This window comes from Toxotes jaculatrix, chromosome 14 (genome assembly GCF_017976425.1).
Source record: "Toxotes jaculatrix isolate fToxJac2 chromosome 14, fToxJac2.pri, whole genome shotgun sequence".
Lineage (NCBI taxonomy): Eukaryota > Metazoa > Chordata > Actinopteri > Toxotidae > Toxotes > Toxotes jaculatrix.
In genome coordinates, this window is record NC_054407.1 from 23,851,310 (window position 1) to 23,869,031 (window position 17,722).

Below are 17,722 nucleotides of genomic sequence, written 5' to 3' on the forward strand. Positions count from 1 at the left end.
TCTTTTATCATCAGTGTATTTCCTTTTACTTGCCAGTACAGACACAGTTTTATGACTGTTTTTAATGTGTTTCAGTCATTTGTTTTCGGGTAATCCAGTGAATTAAATGCATGTGGAAGAAGAAAATGCACCATCTTCTGCAGTAACTTTGCTTTGACCGACAGGACACAGAAACTTTCCTTGGAGAAGCTGCAGTTACATCTTTCAGACTGATACCTGTGAGACACTGACTTATCTGTAAACAAAATCAATACGATCCGGTGCAGAATTCAGACACGATGAATTCACCCCCCATTTTGCTCATGCTTAGATCGATTCACCTGTGATTGAGACGTGGGGGTGAGCATTAAAAAGGGACTGGTGAGGACTGAGGACTGAGGTGTGGGAGGGACAGAGGGAAAGGAGAAATCAGTACTGACTGTGGCAGCACCGTTGACTTGCACTGATTTGCTTGCAGTGGACAGAGTGCCAGGAACTCGCTCCACAGACAACTGCACCTCCTTTGGCTTCGCCTCCGTCACCTTCACCTCCCTGAAATAAACAAACAGGAGGGATCAACATTAATAAATGAAATGATCTGAGGTGCGACTCGTGTGAGCTACGTGCACGGGACAACAGCAAACTCCGCAATACGTCCGCTGACCTCCAGCGGTCAATCAATCCACAGCTTCTCACGTTTGAGATTTAGCACATTCAAAAATGTGAAGCGTCAGTGTGGCTCTTACGCTGCTGGGAGGGGGGGAGCAGGACTGTGTGGCGGGCCGGCAGCTGGGGTCAGTGTCGGGGCTGAGGTCGGGGTCGGGGTGGTCGGCGAGGGCTGGAAGCTTGTAGGCATCGGGCAGGTGGAGGACCGAAGCGGCTCTTTGGGGCCCGTTGGAGAGAGAGCTCCTCCGGTACTGGACTCAGCACTTACATTCTGCAACACACACACAAACACACACACAGGAAGTTTGTGTTGTTTCCTTTCTTTAGTCATAGCATTACCATCAGTCAGCTGTTTTGATAACGTCTGACAACTGAACACAAATGGACTTGAGTGATCTGTGGGGAGTATGTGTGTTGAATGCTGGTATGTAGAGTTGTGTGACACCCAGTGCGTCGGCTCAGCGCTCGTATCGGTCCTCACCCTTTCCTTGGCGGTTCCGACAACTACGCTACTGGCCAGCCGGTTGTCAAACACGTCGTCGGTCTTGAGCTGGCCGGCTGCTCCGGGCAGGGGAGGGAAGCTGGAGAGGCCCAGCTCGAAGCTCGGAGACGGGGGTTTGGGAGGAGGAGGCGGCGACTGAGGCGTCACTCTCTGCACGACGGCAACAAACACAGAGTCAGCAAAAAACTCCGAAAAGGATGGAAAGCAACGCACGAACAGTTACACTACAAGAAACAGTGATGAGGCACCAATAGCTTTTAATAATCTAACAGTAAAGAAAACAATGAGACTGCTATGCATAATTACATTACAGAATATGTCTAATCTCCTTTTCATTGTCTCCTTTATATTAGTTTCTCAGTAAAACTCTAAGTCAAACCAAGACTAAATAAATTTTAAGATACATCAGAATCACGAGGACACAAAAAAAATACTCACTGTAAACTTTTCGTCCCTCTTTTTCCTAGAAGCAGAAACATTTTTCCTTTAAGAAAGAGAACATCTCAATTTACAAACATCCACTCTACCTGCAACAACCACTTAACCTCACACAAATCAAAAAAGGATTACACACCACATCCACCAGTTACTGTGCCACTAATACTTATAGCAGTGGGAAGATCTTTTCATTCCTGAATTCAAATATTTGGATTATTTTTAGGTTCAACTTTACTTTTACTGATTTAAAACTGATTCTTCACTGACTCGTCCAACCAAAAAAAAAGAGTATTCCAAAAAGAATACTGAAATGGGAAGATATTCAATCACAAATGATTAAAACTCCTCTGGTTTCTGCATCTCTAAATGTTTTGTTAAATACATAAGTTTATCCAAACTGACATTTTCTTGACAGTCTGGATATTGTGCCACTGCAGCGTTCAGTGTCACACAGCAGTGCTCGAGCACTGAAACAGTCCCGTACCTTCCTCGCCCGAGGCCCAGGGAGTAGTCCGTGGTGGTTGTGGGCTCGGTAACTCGCCCGGTGCCCACAGTGTCCCTACGAGGGAAGGCCACAGTGGAGGGTAACCTAGTTCGGGGCTGGCTGGTGGGTAGTCGCGTCGGCGGGCTGCTGCGGACCCCGTTGAGCCTCTCGCTGGGGAAGCTGGGAAAGAGGCTCGGGCTATCCAGGAGCCCTGTGCTGCGGTCCGCTGTGGGGATGGTTGGCCTCAAGTGAGGTTTACTGTGATTCCTGCAGACAAACAAAAGCTTTTATAGTCAACAAAAGTGTCTAAGCAAGAATCAGCAGTGAGCTCCATTTAAAATAATGCACGACTGACGTTTGTTCATGAAATTTCACAACTAAAAACTTCAAAACTACAATAACTACCAGTCAAAATAATCTGTTTCCCTTTCTCTGGATCATATTTCTCTATTTACATTCGGGAAGTCAGAGAGACGAACCTGTTCCTGGGCGAGTAGTGTCTGACAGTGAGGGGGGACGTCGCTGGTTTGAAACTATGTGATGTGGTAAATCCGTTGATGAACTGGTTGTTGTGAAATGGGGTAACCTGGCAAACAGAAGACAGATTCATTAGCTGTATTATCAGTAAGTCTGTGAACGAGTATGAAAGCAGAACAAAAAGGAATTAGGAATTCAAAATTAAAATCTAATTATTTTTTCCACCTAATGCTTCCAGTTGTTTACAAAGTTCAACAGCATTTAATAAACAAGACATCAAAAGGTGTTTGACATATTGTCTTATCTCCAAACCAAATCTAGCATCTCGTTCTCACCAGCGTGGGGTCGATGAAGCTGTGTGTGGCCGACCAGGCCTGCGGCGTGATGAGGCTGTATAAGGGGAACTGCTGCTGGGGGCTGTAAACCGGTGGGATGTAGTAGGATGTGTAGCGCTGCTGGGCATATGGGTTCACCTCCACCGGCCGGTAACCGTTCTTTGGTATGAAAGTGTTGATAGCGATTGCCTTCGCCTTTATTCTCGCCTGGTGAAGACAGAGAGGCAGAACAGTGTTTTACCAAACTGGAGCAGGAAGGAAAGTTTGCTAAAATATGATAAATAGCTATTATTAATACATTGGCAAGTAGGAGTAAAAGAGTGAAGGATTTCTACTTTTATCTTGCTTTTCAGCAATTTGAAAAAATATTTGCCTCTGTCAACATCTTTTTCCTTTTTAATTACACCTTGTTTGTGCCATTAGTTCAATGCTACTCACTTACTGGCGACTGTCAAAGGGTCATTAATGTTCTGAACTGAACTTAGGTCATAATTTTAGCACTGATGGTTGGTAAAGTGCTGGTAAACAGCCACATAGGTCCCACACACAAAATTAGGTTTAGTAAAGCACAAATCCTGACAAGGACACGGCCCCATAATCACAAAAAATAAAATAACATTAAAACCGCATCATCATGCCTGATACAAACACGGATGGTATATGGTGCATGTTTCTTGTAAATATTTTGTTTATATGGAATCTAAAAGAAGAATTATAATATAAGTTATGTTGGTGGTGCTAATGAAAGGCACTGATTGTATCTGTCCAACATTGTTCAGTCAGTGTGTGTTTGTCCATGCATCCTACCTTAATTGGCTTCCCTTGGAAGGTCTTCACCTCCTCACGCAGATACTGATATGCCTTTATCAGAAGACAGTGGACAGGAAAGCGTTAGGTAACAATTTGATTTACACGTCACGAGGAACAGGAACGGAACTGAAAACTTTGATGCTCGGACCGACATTCATGGAAGAGATGACTCTTCAACTGAATTCTTGTCAGAAAAGGGACAAGATATTTACACAGGAAATGGACAGAGAGACAGGGAAAATATTATTTCAGGGGTGAGGAGAAACATTAAGAGTTTGTTGTTACCTGCTGTGCATCTGCTTCTGATTCAAAGGTGATGAACCAGTTGTCGTTGTAGGCAAATTCACAGTTGATGAACTTGGGTAAGTTGTCCCCTTTAAAAAGAGCCTCGACCTCCTGCAGCACAAAACAGGAGAGGAGGTCACTGCATTTTGCTGCTGACACTCTAAAACCAACTTTCCATAAAACACCTGCCGTGCACCACCAAATAAAAGTTAACCCCAACAAACAAACATAAAACGTACTGGATCACACAGGAAAAAGTATCTTATCTATTACTTTGACTTAAAACAGATGTGAACAGATGTGTATGTAATCAGAATCTTGAGAAAAATCAAACAGTCGTTCATTTTGTCTGAGAGCAAATGATCAAATTGATTTGGATTTGAACTGTGAATGTGTTAAACATTAAAACTAACACACAAAAGAAAATAAGACTGAGGAATTCTGTGACAAATAAATCATAATTTTATACTTTTAAAGGTCCAGTAAGTGCAAACATCAGACTTGTTTTGATTGAAAACAGAAACTGACTGAAAACTGACTGATTCTGCTTCTTCAAAAACAATCGCGTTAGCTTGCCACGCCTAATAAACATCAGAGTAAAATGTCTAAAAACAAAAAAAGTGACAAACCAAACCACAACTGGTCTGGGAACATGACACCAGGACGTGGCCCTGTTGTTAAAGTGAGTTGCATTTAATAAGCCTGGGTGAATTAATTTAGCTGTCGAGAAGAAACGCTGTGTGTAACAGAGCTATAAGGACAAGTATCATGTCTGACTCCTGCTGTAAATAATTTACTTTTACTAACAAGCTTCTCCAGTTTAATTTTGACCTCATCACTGGTGCTGAACAAAGCCTTTTATTTTGAAGAACAGATACACTATTGTTCCTTTTGGGTTTGAACAGTGTAAAGACGTGAACAACATGTGTGAAGTTTTCAGTACAGCACGAATAAAGCATCGTGCACGTCCACTGACCTCTATGGGCGTGCTCTCAGGAACCTCTCTGAGGATCACGATGCAGCGGTTCTGATTGGGTCGCACCTTCTCCCCCTTCTCATCCACCTGGACCAATGGCAGAGCTGTAGGAAGCCAGATCAACACGTTTTAGATATTAACCACTAACCAAACAAAAAAAAAAAAAGTCCCTGTGATATCTGTGAAGATATCCTCATTTCCATTACAGAATGAAGCATCCACAGATTGGATGGTTTAGAGTAAATGATCACATTTACTGGCTCTTTACCTTGAACTTCATACACTTTGTCTATTAAACTGTAAACTGTCACTGAGTGTTAACCTGAATGCCTTAAATCTGAAAAAGATTAAATACTAATACACGAGGCCTTACAGCAGCACAAATAAGTTAGTTAGTTTACAGTATCACATCCAATTTCATTTGCAAAATCTTGCCACCGCACACATCACTGAGCCATAAACACAAAGTGAAGCTTCCAGACAGATAGGATTCATTTAAGTAGTAAATTAAGTATGTGTATAAATCAAAGACAAGCAGGTACGTCTCTGCTGGCTGCACTTTAACAACCTCTCCTGGGAAATTAACCCCAATAACATGCTGATAAAAATTCACTGTGCCTGGTAAGTTTGTCTTGTCCTACAGCCATCATCAAAGTCCTGCTTTATTAAAGAAATCATGAAGTGGCTCATAAATGTTGGCAGCAAACAACAAACAAAAACACATCACATCGCTGAGTCACTCTTGACCGGCTCTTACTCGTCATGGAACTCACATCGTAAAATGTCCACGATCAGCTCCACGTCTGTGCTGAGCTTTTTGACATGGTCCAGGTTGGCCACCGTCACAATTGGCACGTACTGGTCGCTGTCCATCTGGGAGATGAGGTACATGTCACTGGCCAGATTCTCCCTAAGAGACAAAAAGGAGGACGCAGCGGTGGTTAGCGACACTTCCTGGCTGCGGCTCAGATACGTGCTAAATGTGCCCTTGTAACTGTGAGGCGGTGAAATTTACCCTTTATTACCACCCACTGAGTCACACCTGTCACCTCAGAGATGTCTCGTTACACTACACCCCAACGTATAATGAACATGGAGCTGCTTTATTTGGGATATCCAAAGGTGACAGATCTGGGAATGGGAAGTGGTGCCCTTCAAGCCACAAGTGCATTTTTTTTTTTTAACTTAAGTCTAAACGTTTTCTAAAAGGGAACACAACACAAGTTTTTTTTTTCTCCCACTTGCTCCAGATATTCTCTTGTCTCTTTTGAGAGTCTGAAAAAAAGAAAGGCAATTTTGCGAGGCCTTGGTTCCCCCAAACCAGCAGCTAAACCACCACCACCACAGAGGCATTCAACAGTATGAAATAAGGCTTTCATTCAGACCACGCCTGACGCCCACAAGGAGAGAGAGAGAGTGAGGTGCTGGATCAGTACTAAGAAAACAGCACACTGGTAGCAGAAACTTACAGTCCTGCTTAGTGACTGATTTATCATTATAACAATTGTCTGTCTGATTTCTTAAAGTGTACAAATAAGAATAGCCTTTAATATAATGGTGATTATCTGTTGATCGTTTTCTCAGTCAATTAAGCTCTTAGCAAATAAAATATCAGGAAATATTTTTTAAAATAGGACTGTATGTCTCTCTAATGACTTAGCTGCCTCCATCTCTTCAGAATAACACTGAATATGCCACTTGGAGGTGGCGTGATGAATATATGGAAATAAACTGAGTGGATGTTAACATGGGGAATGTGGGTTTCACGACGCGTCTACACGTGTGCAGTCAGTGTGTATAGTCTGTGCATACGGTCCACACAGTCATACACTTTGGTCTACATGCAGATGCGGAACCTTGAGGACATGGCCAGAAGACAACACTTGCACCACACAGACCACTGTGGCCCCTCGAGGCTGCGCTGACATGGAAGTATAATTTGAGCCAAACAAAAATGCAACCACTGCCCAGCTGATGACAAACAGGATCAACGGCATCTCAGGAGGCAGGATAACCAGAGAGGGGATTCCACTGAGTCACCCACAGCAGCTTGTCTTGTCTTTTCTGGTCTTGGCGTTCCTTAACGATCACTTGAGAGCAGCCATTTTTCTTTCTGTGGCTCAGTTTAAGTGCTTTTCACCATTAACAAGTGTGAAGCCGCAGCTGAGCAATCATGGAGGTACATCAGTCTGAGACTTTGGCTGGGTCAGCCTGCTGCTGTTAAAGGAATCCCTCCACAATATGATAATATGAGTGACTATGCCATTCTGTGTCTTGGTTTTCAAGCAAAAAAAAAAACCTATTAGTTGAAAATTCACTTTAAACAAACGTACTCACAGCCTCGTCAAAAAAATATGTCCAGGATCTACTTGTGATGTAAAGTGAAACACAATGATCGAGGTCAATTACTGAGGTAAACTCACCGGGAAAGACAGAACTCCAAGGTCTTCTTCAGGTGCTCCCTCAGGCCCTCCTGTGGATTCTCAGGCTGGGGATCACTGCCTGCTGACACACACAGAGGGGGAATTGTCTTCATCAATTAAAAAGAAATTTAACTAATCCGACCCTGATGGCAAAACATTACTCAGACCAATGAAATGTAAGCTTGAGTAAAATGAACTGAAAATAAAGCTGGGTGTGGGTGGGAGGAGCAGAGATGCCGAGCAAACACATTACATCAATGAAATGGTATGAAAAAAAAAATGCTCCGCTTATATTTTTATTTTTGTGTTGTGCTTGTTAGCAGTTCAACAAAAACTCAACCAGTGCAATCAACTAGGCTTCTTCTATTCTGAATAACTACACATTACAATCGGTCTCAGTTCATTCAGAGACACACTCAGTGTACAGTGTTTTACTTCTCTAAGCGCGAGCCTTCCCTTCAGCATTGTTATTGTTTATGCTGACATTCCCTCCAGGTACAGGGCATCTGGAGACAAATGACTTGTCACAGATAGTGTCTGGTGCAGGTCAATGGAACTTAAATGCTGCAATGAATAAACAATAAAATAAAATGGATCCAGACAATACATTCTGCTACCTGAGGCTGAGCACAGCTCTTAACTACAGGAAGCAAATTTGATTTTAGCATTAAGACTTAAAAATATAATAAAGAGATAATATTGCTAGCGTGGCTCTAAGGAGTTACACTACTCATTGCATTTATGAAATCACATTGTGTATTTTCCTGTCTTGCCTGCACAGAAAAAAAATATCCTACGTTTGTTTCAGTGAAAACCCACGCAACTGGTTTCAACCATGTGTCATCGAGGCCCGACACTCTCCAGGTATTAATCAAACCAAGCTTCAGACCGCTAATTAGGCTGTAGCTGTCTGCTTGAGGGAGACACACAACTGACAGATGTGCGAAGTTTCTAGGCCTTGTAGACACATGGTAAGCCCCACTGGTCTCCAAAAGTAGATGCACACATCCCATATAAAAACAAATAAATAAAAAAATAAACAAAACCAACAGGTGCTGGACCAATGAAACTGTAAAAAAGAAAAATGAAAGTCCGCACACTGTTGCTCCCTTAGAAGCAGTTTAATGAGACATCCACCAGAGACGTTTCGATCTATGTGCTTGAGCATATAGATCGAACCGTCACTGGTGGATGTCTCATCTAATCTACCCCCCGCTGGTCTGCAACCAGCCCACTGCCTGCTCTGGCAAACAACCAATCACTAACCAGCCCACCTGTGTGGCCAGGCTCCCCAGGCTCGGGGTACTCTGTGTAGGCTGGCTCGGCGCACTCCAGGGTGACGGGGGCCACGGGGGCCGGCTCAGCCAGCATTACTGGTACCGGTGGAGGCTCATCGGGGTCAGTTAGTAGGGGCTCCTTGTAAGCCTTGTCTTCACTGGCTTCGTAGCCTGTGACAATCAACAAGGGGAAGTATAATAATTATTCAAGGTGTCTGGGTAAGAAATTTCACTGGCCATTTAAACTAAAAGTGGTTCTTTTTAAAAGCCAATCAGTTCGCTCCCCCTCTCTGTTTTTTTTTTTAGACCACTATACATCCTAAAAAAAAAAAACACACTGATGACCAGTAGCATTACCTTTACTATAATGGCTGACATTATAAATTCAGCATCATGTATAGAGCATGTCTTCATGGCTTTTAATGTGAAGCATCTGTGAGGGAAGTGTGAGGTTTCACTGGCAGTCGTTTAACAACAAATTAAAAAACATGACTAGAGCGGAAGCGGAAGTGACTAGAAACTAATGACGAGCGTGTTTCTCATTGAATGGTGAGTATGACATGATCAGACTGAATGAGTGATGAAGAGCAGACACTGCATTGAATTAAATCAAGACAGCACGGAGGAAGTTTGCAGCCAACAGCACAAACAGCAAATTAAAACAGGAACAGATCAGAAAACGGGGAAATGCGTCAGTGAAACATGATACGCTACCTGTCACTGAACGAGGCTCTTTCAAATTATGGTCTAGTAACTTCTGCAGCTGAGGTAAATGAAGGGCTCATCTACTCATTCTTAAAACAACAGCTTTAAACCACATTTCAGCAGTCATATAAATGTCTGCTGGCCCTTTTCTCTGACACACAGGAAGTGGTTCATTTCATCTTTTAGATTTGTTTTAAATAAATAGGATGACTTCTGTGGCCTGCATGGGCCGCAACCATCCAGCCAAAAAATGCATGTCACTACTAAAAATAAACCCAGCCATCACAGTGCCGCCTCCAACGTTTGATTGGCAGGTTTCCTCTGAGAAGTGCAGCGTTTCATCACAGCACACTGGTTTTTGCAGGTAGTGAACTTGTCATTACCTGCTCTGTCACTGTCTCTCAGGTATCCGAGTTAAACCCCAAGCCATACTTTCACTTTTACCAAATTCATAACATTTACTCTAAACACTAAAAGAAAATAAAAGTCCATCAGCAGGCGTTTCCTTCCCTGATGGCAAACTCATACAAAGTTCATAGTAGCAAAAACGACCACTACATGAACGGCCCCGACTATATTAAATCACCAGTCGTCTGCAATAAATTTTCCAGAAATGTCCTCGCAGACATTGAAAGACGAAATAGGCTGGGACGTCAATCAGAGTCAAACACAGACTAATCAATGATTTCTGTTTCGCCACCATATCCTTGTTGCCTCTGCGTTGGCTATACTTGGCTGGGCACATTAAAGTGAGTGATTACGGTCATTTGCGTAGAGGGAACGGTGACTGTGGTTGGAATATTCATAGCTCATACTAAATTGAGTATGAATGATTAAAGAGGTGTCTTGGCATGACGAGAAAAGTGACAAGAATAGACGAAGGCGGGCTGCAAAGTAAAATTAGGGTTTGTGAGTAGAACCCCACTGTTTTTTTCCCTCAACAAGGCAAAATTAGTTACAGCTACTGGATTATTTACAGATATATTTAATTTGGCATATGTGTGTGTGGATGAGCAGGAAACTGTCTGTGCTGCCAGTGCCAACTCCATCTGACCTTTCAACTTCAAATGACCCACCTCCTCTGTTCAGTGTTTCTAAATTAAAATCATATATGCCGCTTTAGACGTTTAGATTCTTACCCATCACACAATACAATCTCAGATTGGTCCCAAATTCACTCTGCTGCAGGTCAGCGAGCCCACACAATACAGTCAGTCATAAAGAGACTAGAATCACAATGAGTCCTGCAGCAGATGGTCTGCACTTTGTATGAAGTTCAGTGATAAATTAAAACTATCCGTGGCATTATTTTTAAAGGCATCCTCACTTTACTTTTAGCGCCTACAGCTTTTCCACTGTACTGTATGTTGGCAGGTGCACAAAGTGGAATTGAGACACGTGTCTTACAGGCTGCATTGTCACACTTTAACTTCTTTCGGTGCCTGCTCTCCACCAGAAACTTCAACACCTGATCCTTCTATTCTGTCCAACGGTTCAAATCAAACTGTTATTGTTCAGCTGACACTTCAACTCCTTTCAGTGCCTCATATCCAACTGACATTTCAACTCATTTGTGTTTCAGCCCACGAAGACTCTGCAACTTCAAATTCTTCCACCTCAGCCGTCACTTCAACTCCTTACACCACACCTCAAAGACATGTATGTTGTTTCCAGTGTTAAGCTGCATTTTTTTTAACCAAAGCAGAAAATGTAGCCTTTCTGTACTAAACAGACACCATCAGACCATTTTCACTGAGTTTCAGTTTTCTTGTTATAGAACACAAAGTTGGTTCTGACCACAATCTAATGTCATTATGTTCTGCTGTGTTTGTCTACAGCTGATTTGACAGATATTAATTTGTACTTTAGGTTTCCAGGTAAGTAGCCATGGAATCTACAAAAAAAAAAAAAAAACATCAACTGACATCGCAATTAAAAAAAATTCTTTCTTCCTCTTCTGGAACTTTATCATTGCTATAATGGCCGATAAACAAAAGCTAAGTATAGAAGTGCTCAGCATATTTTGTATCCCAAACGGCTGGCTGACCTTCTGGGCCGGGGTCGGCCGAACTATCGCAGCCTTCCTTCCATGGCTGCAGGGCAGCAGTTGTGGTGTCAGCACTCCCGCTGGGGTCCAGGCTAAACATGTGGTTGGCCCATGCTTTCGCATTGGGGTTGAGGTCCGAAACCTTGGCGGATTCCTGTGAACGGAACACAGAGTTTGGTCAGAGATGTCGGTTTTTGCTGATACATACCTGCACTTCAAGTTTCAGTGAAAAGCAACAGACATTTATCATCTCATCATACTTGGTGTTTAAATGTAATTTTGAGCCCTGACAGAAAAAATGTGTTGTGCATAAATGGTGAGTAAACCAAAAATTTCAAATTCATTAACAACTTTTCACTCATTTCACCGTACAAGCTGAAAAAAGTAGTGTCCCCCACCACAGTTTTATAAACGTAATACACTGTGCTTAAATAGCTGCTTATTTGACAGTATAAACTGTTAAAGTTTTTGCAGATGAGCCAGGAAGCCAGATAGTGGAATGACATATTATTAAACAGCAAAGGGAAATATGGTTTAGCAAACTTCGAGGAACCTCGAGCAGAACTACACTTAAATGACAGCTTTGTGACAGATACCATCACCAGGAAAACCATTATTGCAAAATCCTCAAAAACAAAACCGAAAGTTTGAACAGTCGAAAGTAATTTCCTCTCTGCTGAGAAAACTGTCAAATACAGCGGAGAAATGACATTTGAGTAAGGTTCTCTTTAAATGAATCTCTGCACATGTAAACTGGTTAAAGTTCATCACTGTTTTTAATCAGGTTTTTTTCGTACTGAATGGGAAAATTTATTTTACCCAATCATAATCAACAAACGTGCACAATTCTACTGAATTTTTTTTGGCTTGAGCAACAGAAATTCTTCAACGCTCATCAATCACGTCACACGACTGCCTCGTCTGCCAGCTAGACTCCTCAGCCCAACAACATCTGACAGGAACGGAGATACTGGTACAATCTGACAGGGACCAGGCCCACACAGCCCTGCTGCCTGCTGGACATACTCACAGGGTCAAAGCAGCAGTTCAGCATGCATGTCTCACAGGCTAACAGACTGTAACCCAGAGCTGTGGTCAGAGCCAGCGTTTCACCGAAGTCCTGAGGCATAGCGGGCCAAGCGCTTCCTGTCGGTGGTGGTATCAGGCTCCACTGCATCCAATCCATGATTAACACACATGAACAGTCTCTAGGTATCTCCACAGAGCGACAGACGGAGACTCGGGACCAACATTGTATGCCTTAAGCCACAGCCCAGGCTCTTTCTGCCACCACACCTTGTTTAAGTTATCCCCATCAAATCACAGCCATGCTCTGTCTGGCCCCTCCGATCCAAGCTGCTGGGTTGATTCAACAAATCTGATGACAGCACCGAGGCTCTGCTGCCCTGGTGGGCTAGGCTGACGTTGCAGAAGCTGACTGGCTGTCTCGCTCCTGTTAAGCACCCGTCTCTGCTTTTGCTTTCTCGCTGCTGCACTGAGTCATTCTCCGGCAAAATACCGAGTGGAGTCGCACACCTGAGCTCAAACGAAGCCTGCTCCACTGATCCACGTGCTAAATCAACCCTGAGGCATCGCTCAAATTAAATCAGCCCTCTTGAGCCTTGGGTTTTAGATTATTCTCCTAATGAGCTGAGTTGAGGAGTCAAAAAAAAAAAAAGGCTGGGAAAAACCTGCTTCTTCTTCAAGAAGCAGCAAGTTGAAAGAAAGAAAGAATCAGTGACAGAAACATAGAAAGATAGATTAAAGGAAAGAGAGTTAGAGAGCAAGGAAAGAGAGAGATAAGCCTCACTGGATGCAAGATTACCAGCAAGAGACAGCGTTCCTGGGTCGTATTTCACAAACGCTGCACTACGAGATCATTCGGGATGTGTCTGGCCAGACAGACACACGCCCCCGCCTGTGCGAATAATCCAGCCCTGCACTAATGTAAAACTCCCACTCCTGTCCCAGCTGGCTGCCATAGAAACCGCTGCTGACATCACCGGATGTGTACGTTGTGGGCACTGCTTGACCTTTCAAAATTTTAAAATGTTCCCTTCTTTCCCAGAGGAGGAAAAGGTTAGCTGCTTCCTCGATTGAGGGTGTATTTTAGGAGGAGACGAGAGGATGTGATTCATCATGAACCGTGGACAGAGACGAGTTATTGTTGGTGTCACCGGAGGGCAGCCGGCGTAGCGCCGGGTTTATTGCTGTGCCTCTCCGATGGAGGCGAGCTCGCAGCGGCAGGCAGAGAGACAGAGACAGCAGACACGCAAGAGTCCTTCAGGGTAGAAAACAAAAACAGCTGAATTTGGGCTTATCTGTCTGTCTGCAGACCTGAGGCTCATCTTCCCTCTCTGACAGCTACAGAGCTGGAGGAGACAGTGGGCCAGATGAGTGCTGAGCACTCAGGACTCAAATGCATCACAACTACAGTAAAATGCTTCATTCTGAGCACAATCACTACACAGCAGGGTTAATATGACATCAACAGAACGCTGTTCAAGGTGATTAAGTATTTCCAATTCAGCTTCTTCTAGGTAAGAAAGCAGTCAAACCTAGTGATTCATTTTAGTGATATATTCAGACGCAAAGTTCGAGTCTCAGCGTGACTAAGAAACGCTCTGTAAGCAGAATTAAAAATGGGGATGTGGGATCTTTCCACTTAGCTAGCTACCGATCTACCGCCTTTGAAGAACGGAATGGGAAAATGGCCACAAAGCTGGCGGCAGGCATTGGTGAGACAGTTAACCTGACCACAACATCAGGCTGAATTAATGAAGTGAAATCATATCAAATCAAATCAATTCAGTCTGTTACCGGGCTGCTGGAAAAGAGCTCAGTGTTAATTTATTGCTCATCAACTTTCTGTCCTATCATTTCATGAGACTGTGTTATTTGTTTACAGTAATCAGCTGTTAACGTAGCTGAAAACTCAACAAATCAGAAGTGTGACAGGCTCTGTATGATCAACAGCATTTTGCCCAGCTCTAACTGCTGAGTTCCATAACTGTGACTAGGCATTCAAACCGAGAAAAGATTTCCCAAATTCAAGGTGTCTGCGTTGCACTTAATTGGGCTTTGACCCTCTTAGTATCGTAGCACAAACTTTAAATGCTACACATTTTTTTAAGATGTGCATAATTCTCACATTAATAAACCTGGTCCAAAGCACAGAGTCTGACGTCCAGCACTGCAACGCTTTCACACAGTCTGTGTGGTAAAGGATTACACTAATGTGTTTTGTGAAATTGTGCTTACAGTTGCTAATACTGAGCGATAATTAGCCAGGTCAAGTTGTTAATCAGTCTGAGCTAGCATTAGCAGCTGCGTGGAGGGAAGCTCAACTGTTTTTAAGGGAATAACAAGCATCTTTTGAGTATTTAAATTACCTGCGGTCTTTCAGAGATGGCGCGCTAAGATGAAGGGAACTCAGTCATTTCTTTCTGCCTTCAGATTTTTTGATACCGTTCGAATTCACAACACATACGAGTCCTCTTTTCTTTCCAGCTTTCACCCATAACCGATTTGATTTTACAGGCAGGGCTATAAATAGGCCATGTTCAAGTTATGGTCTGTTTCTAACACATATGTGCGAGGCATATGGCGTATCACTCTGTGTGTATGCATGTGTGTGAATAAGGAATGAGGTGGTAGCACCACATGGCCTGTGTTACTGTGGCACCAGTTTTATTTGGGACTAAACTAGATTTCTATAAAAATTTAATTAACTCAATTACTTTCTTAAATAAAAAACATGGACATTATTATTAGTAAAATACAATTATAGCTGTAATTTCTTATGTTACTGTTCCTATTGTAAGAGCTAAGAGTGGCCTTGGTTAAATTATTTAATACTGCCAAGTTAAGCCTTATAAACAAACAGAAGTTACAAATTTACTTCTCATGGTCCCAGCAATGCTTGTTTTACAGTTTCAGTAAGTTGTACATTGTGGAAATCCTCTTAACAGGATTCAAGACTTTGGCCTGCGTTCAGTGTGAAGTAACTTGTCTATGAGCAAATAAAATGCCAGCCTACGAAGATAACCTGGACTGAACTCCAACTCCTGTGCTGACTTCTTGTGTATTTTATGACTTTTTTTTTAAAAAACGGAAACTGACTTTACTCAGGAACCTTTTGACATCCTGAACTGTGAGCATTCAACCCCGGAGGCAGCATTTTGGTTCCCTGACCGCTTTTCCCACCACTAATCCCAGCTTGTAATGAGACCTACAGCCTGAAGCATTAGCCCACTGGACTCCATCAGAGGGAGAGTTTCCCCTTCCTTTTTGCTGCCAATCTTCTTTCCAATCTTGAGCATGTGTAAATGAGAGCGGAAAAAGACAGCGGGCTCTTTCCATTTCCTAATTTTGGAGCTCTCAGGAAAAATAACTTTTTCTTTGCCTGAAGGCCGTCCGCTTACTTCGTACCCATTTCCTTAGTTCCACATTCTTTCCTATTTGAAGAGGTTGATTGAAACTCATCAGGGAAACAGGACGACACATCCCCGAGTTTATTTTGTGACAGACACAGGTTCACTTTCTCAGTTGAATTCTCTTGGTTTCCTCTGCACACACAGAGAGAACTACAAACTCTGTTACAGGGAGCATCGAGATTAAACGGTATAACCAAGAAAACCTCTGATCTGAAAACACAAAGAAGCGTGATCTCTGATCCGAGGAGGAATGATTTAAGGCACTGGAGCCGGCACTAGAAACATAACTGAGACCAAAACAGGGAGTGATCTGGAATCTCAACAGTCCCCTCCTCAAGCCATAGAGCTGGTGCCAAATACTGCTAAAGTAAAACTGATTTTCAATCCAAACCAAGAGCCCAGTGACGCCACCAGCCAAGAAAACCAGCCACCCAGACACCGCGCCAGAACAGTGGCAGAAACACTGTTCAGGGAGACAGCATGACATAGCTGGGGGAGGAGTGAGAAACTTATGTTTTTAATTTAGCCTAGACAGCTACAACAACCCACCACCAGCCTTCAAAGTCTTAGGAAAGAAACAGAAATCCAAATGACAGCTAGTTAGGTAGCTGGTAGAGGGAGCAAGTTTACTCCTCAGAGAGTAGAATTCACCAGTATTTGGCCAGAGGCTGGTGTAATGTCCCACCCTGGTGACCACATTTAGCCCTGACAGTCTTTGCAAAAGTGTCACATGTGCTGCCATCAATCAAACCTGCAGGGCCGCGTAGCACCCCGCGAGAATCGTAAGCTATACAGACTGCAAATGAATTTGTGGAGTCTGTGTGGATAGCATGCAGGATGAAACACACAGGGAGGCCTGTAAGAGGAAACTCTAGCATAATCACCTTAGCATGAATAGTGCTTCCCTCAAGTACTTTACACTTTAAACGTTCGGATGTTTTTGCCTCATTTTTACTTCCTGAAATTGCAGGCTTTTGGCACAGTCAGTACATTTCTCAGATAGAAAAGCCATATTCTCCTGCTGGGAATGGTTTGCATATCGAGAAACGTCACCACCAAGCTGCGAGAGGCTTAAAGGTGTTCACTGTGCTTCATGCTTCATTAGCCACAACTAGCTCCTGTTCATACAGTAGCCATGGACAACAATCACCTAGGATTACTTCTGACGCTGTCGAAACAAACAAGCAACAAGCATCTTTTTATGTAAATTCTAAGCAGATTTGAGGATGTTTATCGTTTATCTGTCCTGTTTGATCGTTCTTGTGTCATTTGTCTTTCCTGGTGACGTACTGTTCTTATTCTAGAGATAAGCAGCCAAGCGTAGGCCACGTAATATATTAATTTATACATTTCCAGTGCAGGCACGGCAGTGCAAAAATGACAGTGACATTTTTTGGGAGATGAATCAAGCTGTCACTCACCACTGCGGCTGATAACACTGAGGCAGTAACATTTGAATGAGTCCATTAAATGCAGCCAAATCTTGATTCCAGTTTGCCACCACGTACGCTCTCTCTGAACACAGCGTAATCAAATCAAAGCACACGGTCATATATATCAGACAGGCTTCTGACTGACTGACTCCACCACACCACATCTGTACCTCTACAGTCCTCCAGAGCTGTTTTAAAATGAGTTCTGTTTGCATGTGGGTCTCAACGTGTGTGAGGCGACCAGAACGGAAACATTTGCATAAAGACATTAAGAAAAAAAAAAAAACTGCAACCACTGATAAACTAGTTCTCTGGGCATTTGTTACTTTCAAGCTCATGTAGAAATCTGCGGCTCAGTTTGGGTCTAACACGAGCGGCCAGCTAGATGAAGATCAGCAAAAATTAAACAAACAGAATAAAATCCACGACAAAAAGCATTTTCACTTCAA

At 43.0% G+C, this 17,722-nt stretch overlaps 1 protein-coding gene across 5 annotated transcripts in view; it reads right to left on the minus strand.

Moving 5' to 3' along the window:
• The window catches only part of larp4b (La ribonucleoprotein 4B), a 33,562-nt gene that overhangs the window by 6,322 nt on the left and 9,518 nt on the right, over positions 1-17,722 (minus strand). Inside the window, exons 3-16 of one of the 5 annotated variants that reach the window (XM_041054961.1) lie at positions 11,405-11,558; positions 8,650-8,823; positions 7,376-7,454; positions 5,726-5,862; positions 4,953-5,056; positions 3,977-4,087; positions 3,689-3,742; positions 2,882-3,088; positions 2,549-2,655; positions 2,070-2,336; positions 1,586-1,610; positions 1,127-1,297; positions 726-916; positions 420-531 (exon numbers count right to left, since the gene is read on the minus strand). In XM_041054961.1, the coding sequence (XP_040910895.1) occupies positions 420-531; positions 726-916; positions 1,127-1,297; positions 1,586-1,610; positions 2,070-2,336; positions 2,549-2,655; positions 2,882-3,088; positions 3,689-3,742; positions 3,977-4,087; positions 4,953-5,056; positions 5,726-5,862; positions 7,376-7,454; positions 8,650-8,823; positions 11,405-11,558 (1,893 nt within the window). Of the gene's footprint in view, positions 1-419; positions 532-725; positions 917-1,126; positions 1,298-1,585; positions 1,632-2,069; positions 2,337-2,548; positions 2,656-2,881; positions 3,089-3,688; positions 3,743-3,976; positions 4,088-4,952; positions 5,057-5,725; positions 5,863-7,375; positions 7,458-8,649; positions 8,824-11,404; positions 11,559-17,722 lie in introns of all 5 variants that reach the window. The other 4 variants (XM_041054959.1, XM_041054960.1, XM_041054958.1 and 1 more) reach the window with 4 other exon arrangements.